At 40.6% G+C, this 12,173-nt stretch overlaps 1 protein-coding gene across 1 annotated transcript in view; it reads left to right on the forward strand.

Annotated features, from left to right (window-relative positions):
- The window catches only part of LOC136857278 (glutamate receptor ionotropic, kainate glr-3), a 43,264-nt gene extending 32,906 nt beyond the window's left edge, over positions 1-10,358 (forward strand). Inside the window, exon 4 of the mRNA XM_067135810.2 lies at positions 9,950-10,358. Within this exon, the coding sequence (XP_066991911.2) occupies positions 9,950-10,319 (370 nt within the window). The 3' untranslated portion in view covers positions 10,320-10,358. The remainder of the gene's footprint in view (positions 1-9,949) is intronic.
- The last annotated feature ends 1,815 nt before the right edge of the window (positions 10,359-12,173 follow it).

Below are 12,173 nucleotides of genomic sequence, written 5' to 3' on the forward strand. Positions count from 1 at the left end.
GTTCAGCATAGCAGGTGAGGCCGCCTGGGCGAGATACTGGTCATCCTCCCCAGCTGTATCCCCCGACCCAATGTCTCACGCTCCAGGACACTGTTCTTGAGGCGGTGAAGTTGGGATCACTAGCTGAGTCCGAGGGAAATCCCAGCTCTGGAGAGTAAACAGATTAATAATAATAAGAAGAAGACTTCATAATTCTCATCTTATTGCGCATTGTACAGTACTTGTGCATTCTGTCGTCCTCTTTTTGTAGAGAGTTTAATCGCATTGTAACTTTCCGATGAGCATATAATCTGTTGTTCCTCCCCAAAATCCCATGGTTACAAAAAAGTCATTGAACCCCTTCCACGCAAATTGCTGCTCCATTTGCGAGTGTCCGACCTTTATCATGTGTGTCCCACTGTTTCAGCTTGCAATACTGAATTAGAAGCGAAGAAAAATAAATGACTATCGATTTCAGTCTCCATTTCGTGCCGAATATTATTGTATAAAACAAAAAGCATTTTAAACTCTTTTGCATTGGCTGACAATGTGGTCACCCACATCAGCAACATCTCGCTGTAGTTCCTGGCCTAGTGGTTTGGATAAAATGTCAGCAATCGCGATAGCAACTCCCTCCTAAGGATGCATAGAGATTAACCCAAGATGTTACAAGGGCTGTGATTTCTGTGATTCAGTTCCTATGCAAAGATGGTACAGATTCCGTGGACATTTGAAGGTATTTGAAGGTGTTCAAAAACGCCAGTCTCGTGTCAGTACCTCTCTACCTTGCTAAAGTCCACCTAAGATGTTTACAAACGTTCCAGAACAAAACGTTAAAGAGAATGATTAAAGCTCCATTGTTGAGGTCGAACAAGAAGATCGGAGCAGATCTACGTATCCCAACTGTTCGATTTTAAATTAACAAAATTATTAGGATGGACAAGTCTAGAATACTCTCTGCCCAGTCAACAGATTCAGGCGTCTCTCTGCTAAAACGGGTTATAAGGACCAAGAAGCCTAATACCTGTTATAAATTCAGAAGCCCGTGGCTCACTTATAACCCGTAATACACTTTTGGCCTATTCCCAATGAATTTCACCCTCACTAAATAAAATAGAAATTGACCCTGAAACGATCCGTTTTTATAGTCTTTACAACAATTATTCAGCGATGAGGGGGTTTTAGGGACCCCAACCATAAAACAGATCGCTTTATCCCCCGCCAGTGCAGGAAACAGTGATTTTCCGACTCATCAGTAATCCATACGAACAGATGAGTAAAATGAGCACAGTTTTCGCTCTGGGGCTCACAACTACTTGTACAAAAAAAACAGAACCTCTCTACATCAATAGCTTCACTTCATTCTCGTCTCTTCCAGTGTGAGATTGTGTATTCTGGTACCCAGTCCGATTTATCTAGGTCAGCAACTTCACTTCGTCTCATCTCTTCTATTGAGAGGTCATCGATCCTAGTCTGACCTCTCTAGGTCAATAGCTTCACATCATTCTCGTTTCTTCTAGTGAGAAGTTGTTTATCCTGGTACATACCCCGGCCACTCTAGGCCAAAATCTTCACTTCACACTCGTCACTTCTAGTGAGAGGTTGTCTTGTAGCATCTATACAGAGAATAGCTGACACTGGACATGTCATGCCCAGGCGTGACGCTAGTGGGCCTAGACGTGATATTCGTGCAGAAAACCACATACTATAACTTACTGCAGAGGACCTCGGCAGGAGTACCCGTCCTACGAAAATTACGGGGAGACCGGCAAAATCTGTCATCTGCAGCATGTTCAGCACTTATCGAAGAGATTATGCACTGAACATGGTCTTATGTGAACGGGTCCTTCGACTTCGTGAATCATATTTTGTTCACGGACGAGGCTTCGTTTACAAGGAGTGGTATCTTCAACTTTCACAGCACGCACATGTGGTGGGAAAACAATCCCCATGCTATGAGACGTCCCCACGACCAGACTAGATTTTGCATTATTGCTTGGACGGGGATGTTGTGAGGCATTATCATAGGACCTGTGCTATTACCTCATAGACTGACAGTCGTATCTTGTCTGCAGTTTCTGGAAGGCACTTGTCAGAGAGGATCGTGTATTGTCTCCAAGAATGCTACGTTGGAATTTGACTTTAGGAAAGTATGACAATCATTTGGAGTACCGTCCTGGATCAAAGCACCAAATCACAGATGCTTTTAGCAGATTGCCATTGCTGGATTCACGGGAATCTTACCCAGAAACAGCAGATGTCTTGCTGCTGGAGGAAGCTCCACCAGCCTGCCTACCAACAGCCGAACGTATAGCGAAAGGTACAAAGAATGACTTGTTCCTATCAAGAGTCACTAGGGCAGTACTTCTGGGAACGGTAGAAGATCTGCCAATCAGTCATCAGAAATTACGGTGTTGAAATCTCGACAGGCAGCTCTATCAATTCATTGAGGATGTCTCCTTCGGGGTAATCGAGTTGTAGTTCCGAAGAAATACAGAACTCAATAACTTCAACATCTTTCTAAGGTTCACCAAGGTATAACTTCTTCCTAAGGTTCCCCAGGGAATTTCTAAAACGAAAGCCATCGCAGGCAGTTGCGTTTGGTGGTCTGGTATGGATCAGGATATTGAGTTTGTGATAGGAAATTGTCCACAGTGTGTGGAAGGACGGAATGAACCTCCAAAGGCCAAAATTATTCCTTGGAAAGGAACGTCAAGGCCTTGGTTCAGACTACATATAGTCCACTTCTGTGGACCAACAAATGGGAATATATATTTGATCTTAGTGGATTCTTATTCGAAATGGCCAGAGGTTCGTGAAACAGGAGGCATGATGATAGCTTCATAAGGTAATAGATTCCCTACGAAATGCATTTTCCACTCATGGCATTCCCAACACTTTAGTGTCAGATAATGGAACTGCATTTAAATCACAGGAATCACAAACATTCCTTGAAAAGCATGGAATAAAGTATTGTTATACTGCCCCGTATCACTCAGCAAGTAACGGTCTGGCGGAAATAGTGGTACAAACAGTGAAGAGCCAGTTAAATCTAATCATCTAATTGGAAGTAGGAACTGGCAAATATATTGCTGGCCATGAGAACTACACCATGTGCAGCAATTGGCCTCTCACCTGCTGAGATGCTGATAGGTTGTCGTATGAGGACGATGTTGGATGAACTTCACCCAGACTCGATAACAACTGCTGAAGTGGAGTGGGAGATATCAGTGAATGAAAAAAACAAATAGACAATTAAAACGCTTTGAAATAGGAGATACAGTATATTTCCGCAATTATGGCAAAGGAAATAAATGGTTACCAGGTACGGTTGTCAGAACACATCATAATACAGAGTGAGTTCGAAGAGATTATGCCGGAGCAAGCTCGACCTACTTCAAGAAACTGTTACGAGAAAAGATGAGGATGAGGTGACTATAGCTACAGCACCACAACTAGAAGAGCAGGCAATAAATGGTTAAGAGGTGGTCGTCGCCGTCCAGTAGGCCTACCTCACAGCGAAATCGGGGATGTCCCTGCTTGAGAGATAAGTCTCCGACATTCCAAACGACAGAGTAAACCTCCAAGTTGGCTCAGAGACTGCAAGATAACCACAACGAAGAAATGAGGAGGAAATGTCAGAGATCATCATAGGAGCCTTAACAGGAACCCAGAGGGCCATGACAATGCACTCCAAAAGAAGGATTAAAAACAATGTAGAGATTCTATGCTTGTTGATCAAACTGAAATGTATGCATGATTTGGGTCAATAAATGTATCTATTGCTAAGTAATAACAACACTATTACCAAAGGATGTTTCACTCCATACTCGACGGCATATGCTGTTCCAACATGTTGGAGCACTCCCTTCCATTACCAACGCAGTGCGCCGCCACCTGAACGCCACCCATCTGCGGCGATGGGTTGGGCGTTTGGTCCCTATCGGCTGGCCCACAAGAAGCCCTGATCCAAACCCTTACGTTACTTCTTTTGGGTGTACATAAAATCTAAGGTGTATCGCAGAAGAGTGGAAACCCTGCAAGAGCTCCGGGAACGTGTCTTGAAAGCTGTTCAGAACATCAATCACAACCAGAAGATACTGAGGCGGGTTAAAGATAATTTCTTCTGAAGGTGCTGAGTATGTATTTAACACCGATGGTGGACATTTCGAACACCTGCTGTTACAAAGTACATCATTTCCCACGACAATTCTGGTGGAATCCGACCCGTAGGATATGAAATTTCCCTTCGTATATCCAAAATGCATTAACCGGGAATCAAAACGGACTGCCTTGGTGAGAAGTGAGCAGCGATGCTATTGGAATTATTTCTATATCACTCCACTTTATCCCTTTTTTTCCTGCGGGACCAGTGGTTGTAGGAGATTTGGCACGGCCGGATGCTTTTCTTGACGCCAACAATTAGAAAAGAAATGCTGTGTCATGAATGTCATGTCTTGTTGTGTGCTGCGTACAAGTGTTGAAGACGACAGAAATACACAGTCCCCGAGCCGATAGAATGCACTTTTTAATGTAATAATCCCGGGCCAGGACGGAAAACGAATCCGAGGCCTCAAGGACGGAAGGCTAGTACGCTAGCCATTCAGATATGCAGCCGGAGAGTTGTGTCCTCATTATGGCATTATTTATTAACGGGCTGGCCAATGCGAGCAGCATGGCGCAGTTGTCAGTGGCACGCTATTCCCGTGAGATTGCTGCAATCGGATGGTGAGTGGTTTGAATCCCACTGCCGGTCTTCTTGAAGATAGTGTTTCTTGGTTTCCCATTTTCACCTTCAGCGTATAAATAAGAGACAGGAATCATCATCACTGTTATATTTAATGCCATATTGTTGAATAGTTGCCGAATGTTCATTACGTTTGTCAAATTTAAAGCGTGAAGTTACGCCCTGTACTGTCACAAAACTCGGTCAGTGCACTAGTGCTACTGTAGTCGTTCCTCTGGCCGGATTCCAACAGAATTGTTGTTACTGTTCTTTTGACAGAGGATGCTCGACCTTGAAGATCCAATAGCAGTCAGGAACCTGTTTAAACTCTTCTACAGGTGCCCTAGCAGCCTCATCAGTAGCCGTGATGTGCTGCGTTGCAATTCTTCCAATTCACAAAACACGAATTTCCTCGAGAATGGTGCAAGCTACAGACCTGAAACTTATGACAATTTGATCCTTTCCCCAAAAGTGTTAGTTTTTTTTTACAATTGCCTTTACGTCGCACCGACACAGATAGGTCTTATGGCGACGATGGGATAAGAAAGGCCTAGGAGTGGGAAGGAAGCGGTCATGGCCTTAATGAAGGTACAGCCCCAGCATTTGCCTGGTGCGAAAATGGGAAACTACGGAAAACCATCTTCAGGGCTGCCAACAGTGGGGTTCGAAACCACTATCTCCGGGATGCAAGCTCACAGCTGCGTGCCCCTAACCGCACGGTCAATTCGCCCGGTACGTGTGTTAATTTGGTGCATCGGTTTTCTTCCAACCTCTATATATATACTGTACATACTGAACCACTGAACTAATATACAGCTGTGAGCTGTATTATTATTATTATTATTATTATTATTATTATTATTATTATTATTATTATTATTATTATTATTATTATTATTATTATTATTATTATTATTATTATTATTATTATTATTATTATTGGGGGTAGCAGGTAGGGACCCTTTTCGGAGGTAGCCCTACCCAGGGAGTGGCGCTCCTGCCGGTGTGATTCCCAGAGCATACTGACCCGGTATGTAACATCTGGTAAGGGTCCCGCCTCAGGGTTACGAGTGAAGACCTCAACGAGTTCTACAGCGGAGAAGGTGGACTTCGGTACGGTGGAGATGGCGGAAGAGGCAGCCCTGTATTCAGGGATTAATATGAATACAACCTGCTGCCTTGTAGGTTGAGGTGACTGGACACCAAAGGCTAAGGGAGAAAACCCTGAAAGAAAATCTCCGTCTGTGTTAGGCTAACCAGATCAACAGAGGGATTACTGAAGAAGTTGCTTTCAAGAATAATACGAGCCTCGGATGTAGGAATTCACGACGACGACATCAGTTTGGTGCGAATGACGGTTTACAGCCCGATGTTACACCAGCTACCCAAACCAAACGAAGACAAAGTATCAGAGTGGGAACATTAAATATCCTGACATAGACAAACAAAACTAAAGAGCTGATCGACCTCATGGAAAGGACGAAACTTCTGATCATGGGACTGAGTGAAACAAAGTGGAAGAAAACTGGGAAAATGAATATCAGATTGGACTATAGTCTCTACTGGTCTGGAAATGAAGTAGAGTCTAAGAATGGAGTAGAATTTTTAATACATAAAGACATAGATGCTTGTAGTGGAGTTAAGTTTGTTAGTGAAAGGATAATTAAGTTATCTGTGAACTTAGGAGGAAAAAGTACAATGTGATCCAAATCTATGCTTCACAGGTAGGATGCTCAAAAGAGGAAAAGGCCAACTTCCTTAATAACTTGGAAGAACACACTGAGTATGACAATCTAATTGTAATGGGTGATTTTAATTCACAAGTTGGCTCACAACGAACAGGATATGAATCCATACTGAGCCCTCATGGAATGGGAAACAGAAATGAAGAAGGAGAATATATGCTAGATCTATGCATGAGAAACAACCTGATAGTGAGTAACACTTGGTTCAAGAAAAGAGACTCCCAAAAAATCACGAGATATAGCTGGGATGATAAAATAGGTACAGTAATAGATTATATTCTGATAGATCAAAATGTATGGGAAAATGTCAATGATGTTAAGGTCATTCCAAGTGAAGACCTTGATGGAGATCTAAGACTGTTGGTTGCAGTTACTGCAGAGGAAAGACCTCACAAAGTCTGTAACAAAAGAGTCCCAAAAATAAAAACTTGGCGACTAACCGAGCCAAGTGTAAAGGAAGAATTCAGGGAATGTGTCCGTAGGTTGTTGCCAAGAGAAGAACTGAAATTGGTAGATGAAGAATGAGATACGCTAAAGAAGGTTGTGGTTGGTACAGCAGAAAAAGTATGTGGACGACAGAGTCAAATAAGAAAACCTAAAGAAATTGCCTGGTGGAATGATGATATTAAAAAGGCTATCAATGACAGAAACCGTGCAAGAAGATCCTTATATCAAGCAAGAACGCGAGGATATCAACATGAAATAGAGGAGAAGCTATCACTTTACAGAAAGAAAAAATTACACGTCAAACAGTTGGTTGTAGCTGAAAAGAAATGCAAGGAAGATCTGGCTACCAAAATAACGCAGGATGGAAATAAAAAACTGTTATACAGTATTGTTAAGAATAGAAGAACTCAAAATGAATCTATCCAATCTGTAGAACTTCTGGTGAGGTGACTAGGGATAAGACCAAAATATTACAGGAGTTCCAAAGGCACTTTGAAACTTTGCTGAACTGTTATGAAAATGTCACCCCATTAGACGACGAACCTTATGATTTTGGCAGCACAAATACCACTAATCTGACATGGTTGGAAGTAGAGACAGCAATATCTAAAGTTGAAAAACAACACATGAACTGGAGCAGATGAATTAAATGTTTAGATGATCAAAGCACTAGGAGAGGTAGGACAACAGTGGATATAATGGGTACTAAATAGAATCTGGAAAGAGAATGTAATACCCAATGACTGGAAGCAAGGAGTCATCATCCCATTGTTGAAAAAAGGTGATAAAAAGAAATGTACCAACTACAGAGGTATAACTCTGCTGTCACATGGCCTCAAAATCTACGAATCCATCCTTGAGAGCAGGATTAGAAAATATGTTGAACCTACACTTGAGGAGGAACAGCATGGATTTAGACCTCATAGATCAACACTTATAACTGTTTTTCTGGACATCGAGAAAGCATATGACCATGTACCACGCAGGCATATATGGGAATGTTTGAGACGTAAGAAAGTGCCCGATGACATCATAGCACGAGTACAAGGATTATATGATGAAACCAAGTGTTGTGTCCAGGTCCAGGATGGAAGATCAGGTTGGTTTGAAACGAAGAGTGGAGTCCAGCAAGGAAGTTGTCTTTCACCACTTCTCTTCATAATCATAATGGATGAAGTTTTAAAAGCGGTTAAGAGAAAGGATCCAACAACTAATGCCCTGGTTTTTGCTGATGATGTTATGGTATGGGGTGAGACAGAAGCGGAAGTACAAACTAGACTAGATCTCTGGCATGAAACTCTTACAACCTTTGGTCTCAAAATCAGCAAAACTAAGACAGTTGGCTTGGTGATGAGTAAAAACTCTCCAACTGTTCATCTAAGAATTGGAGATGAGGAGATGGATATTATAGACAACTTCCAGTATTTAGGTAGTGTTCTGTCATCAGGATATTGTAGACAACTTCCAGTATTTAGGTAGTGTTCTGTCATCAGACAATACCATACATCAAGAGATAGTAACAGAATACAGAAGGCTTCCAAATTCTATCACGCTGTACGTCAAATACTTTGGGATGAAACATTTCCGTTAGTTTCCAAGATCAGCTTGTACAAAATATATCTAGTACCTATACTGACATATGGCCTGGAAGCAGCAACACTTACTGGACCAACAAAGAGTCGTCTTCAGGCAACAGAAATGAAGTTTCTCCGTTCTTGTCTACAAAAAACAAAAACGGATAAAATAAGGAATGTGGATATCCGACAGCAGCTTGGATAGGAAAGAAGCTTGCTGGAGACTCGAGAAGTGAAGAGATTGCAATGGCATGGTCACATAAAAAGAATGAACCCTCACAGGACTCCTCGAACATACTTTGACCACAATGTTCCTGGGAAGAGAACAAAAGGAAGACCTCGTGATGTTTGGGAAAAACAGATAATGAAGGACCTTGAAATTAGAGATGCGAACTGGTATCGCATATATGAGCAGCGTCTGTGGATGGATAGAACAAACTGGAGGAGGCTCGTACACAACCGCAACCGGCTTGCTGGAGCGAAGAAATTATTATTATTATTATTATTATTATTATTATTATTATTATTATTATTATTATTATTATTATTATTATTATTATTATTATTATTATTATTATTATTATTATTATTCGTTATGACCGACTAAGCAGCACGTTTGAACTGATTAGCACTTTTTTTGTTTTTTCTTCTTTTCTTCCCAATACCTCTTCTCCTCTCGCTGTGTTCCTTTTCACGTTGATCGCCCATCCTGTATTTAGTCGGGTGAGCTTTACAGAAAACAGTGTTTCTGAATTAAGGTTCCGATTTTATTCTATCTTGAATGGTTTCTTCAGTAATGCCAACTTCGTTTAGGTCTTCTCTGTTGTAGCCAATTATTATCATTTTTCATTGATAAAGCTAAGTTTAAAATTATCTTTGTTAGCCTGTTATTAATCATTCTGTATAAGTGACCATACCATTGTAATCGCCGTTTCCTCATGGTACCTGCGATTTTTTCTGTACTTGGTACATTTTATGTGATTATTTTTTCATCCAAATTCCGCTTTCGCATCTTGGACCTAAGATATTTCTGAGGATTTTCCTTTCTTGTTTTCCGATCATCTTTATTCGAGATTTGCCACCAATTATAATACGGTAGTTTCAAATGCAAAAAGTGCTTCTGTTTTAAATACCGTGTCATGATGTCGTAATTTTTTAATATAGTAGTTCTGTTATTGTACCTGTTCCAAGGAATTTTGTATACTCTTTGGAGTTTTGCAGTTCTTTCTTTGTTAGGTTGCTTATTTAATCCTGCTGGTTCAATAATTTCACCTAGATACTTAAAGTTATCTACTTGATCCATTTTTCCATGTTTGGTGATTAACGGTTGACTGTTGAACTGTTGAAATCTGATCTAGTCCCTTTATTATTATTATTATTATTATTATTATTATTATTATTATTATTATTATTATTATTATTATTATTATTATTATTATTATTACTTTCTTGTATTAATATTCACTTATTTTCACCAGGGTAGAATGTTTGCGACAGAAGGGAATTCTACAAATGCTCCAGTTTCGCACATGGAAACAAGATCAGGAACTTGTTGCCAAGAATCTAAGAGTTGTGACGTTCGATGCTGTCTCGTCTTTATTTCTATTGCTGGTAATGGGAATGGGGACATCAGCGGTGACCATGCTACTGGAGATGTTCTGGGAACGTTGTCGTCAAAGGCAGGTCATCAGGCCAAGGCGCTTTTTTACGCCCAGGAGGGCATCTCTACGTACAGAGATGTCATGGCGACATCAAAGATCTTCAAATTATCAGATACTTTCCAGCAATGACATGCAGTCCTTCAGAACCAGAAGATCATTTTGGAATAGAGATACATATAACAGCTGATCTTCCATCAGAGAACACAATTACGTAATTAAACCATTGATGTTGTTTGAAGAAGGAAATGTTATGGTTTGAGTCAAATAAATTCGCTTTTCCCTTTCATCGTGTATTATTGCATGAATTTATATCTACCAAGCGAGTTACCTAGGAGATACGGGCCGTGGAGTCTTAATGTTACACTCGGGCAAAGGAGAGTTCGAGGCCCAACGTCAACAGTCCTTGAGATGACTTCTTGAGGCTTCCCATTGTCACGTGAGATAGCCTATATGTCGGGGCTGTACCTTTCTTACAGGGACCTTCCTCGTTCCTGTTCCCTTCATCCAAATGTCACTACAAATTTACCTGCTTTAGTGCGAGGATAAACAGCTAGTCAAGGAAAGAATGTATATCTACCTACATGTTACCGAAATAACTCTACGTCTAGGAAGAGTTTCCATCTCATGATACAGAATATAAAAGTTAAAATGTCGACTAGATGTAACCGTAATGGTAAGTTTAAAGCTTCAATTACAAGTATGTCAAGGTTAAAGGTTCAACTCCCTGAAGATTGTTTTCCATTTCCACGCCAGGTAAATGCTGGGACTGTACTTTAATTAAGGCCAAAGCCGCTACCTTCCCAATCCTAGCCTTTCCCAACATGCGTCGCCGAAAACCTACGACGTGTTAGTACGGCATTAAACCACTAGCCACTAATAATAATAATAATAATAACAACAATAATATCCAATTAATTATAGTAAAGCAAAAGTCAAGCAAAGCAAAGTCATCTCCGCACAGGCCATGAAGGCCCTTGGAGTGGTGGAAGGTGAAGGCTTCCACTATCCGTAACCTCGGCACTTGGTTGGGTGGGGTGGTTAGCCCTAAACCCGGCCGCCTTTGCCCCCAGGAATTAACCTCGTACTCAATTTTGGTGTAGGCGGAGTACACCTCAGGGCCATGTGCACCTCCGCAAGTGAAAATCTTGTTTCTTAAATTTTTCAACTTCCTGACGGGGAATCGAACCCACGTCCTTCGGGTACACCGAGCACGCCTTTACCGCCTCGGCCAGGCAGCCTCTAGTTAATTATAGTAATAATAATAATAATAATAATAATAATAATAATAATAATAATAATAATAATAATAATAATAATAATAATAATAATAATAATAATAATCACCACAATAATAACAATAATTCAACTACAAGTAAGCCAAGGTTCAAGCTTCAAATACAAGTACGTCAAGGCTAAAGCTACAAGTGCATCAAAATTAAAGACACGGCTACAAGTACGTCAAGGTAAGCCACAAGTACGTTAAGGTTAAAAATAAAACTACAGGTACTTCAAGGTAAGATATATATACGTCAAGGTAAGCTGCAACTACAAGTAAGCCAAGGTTAAAAATTACAGCTACAAGTAAGTCAAGGCTGAAGCTTACAACTACTACAAGTCAAGGTTAAAGCTAAAACTACAAGTATGTCAAGGTAAGCTACAAGTACGTCAAGCTTAAAGCTACAACTACAAATACGTCTAGGTAAGCTGCAAGTATGTCAAGATTAAAGCTACAACTACAAGTACGTCAAGGTTAAACTACAACAATACTTCAAGGTTAAAGCTAAAAATAAAAGTACGCAAAGGTTAAAGCTTACAAATACAAGTACGTCAAGCTAAGCTACAAGTACGTCAAGCTTAAAGCTACGACTACAAATACGTCTAGGTAAGCTACAAGTATGTCAAGATTAAAGCTACAACTACAAGTACGTCAAGGTTAAAGATACAACTACAAGTACGTCAAGGTTAAAGCTACAACCACAAGTACGTCAAGGTTAAAGCTTACAACTACGAGTACGTCAAGGAAAGCTACAGCTACAAGTAC

This window comes from Anabrus simplex, chromosome 1, assembly GCF_040414725.1.
Source record: "Anabrus simplex isolate iqAnaSimp1 chromosome 1, ASM4041472v1, whole genome shotgun sequence".
Classification (NCBI taxonomy): domain Eukaryota; kingdom Metazoa; phylum Arthropoda; class Insecta; order Orthoptera; family Tettigoniidae; genus Anabrus; species Anabrus simplex.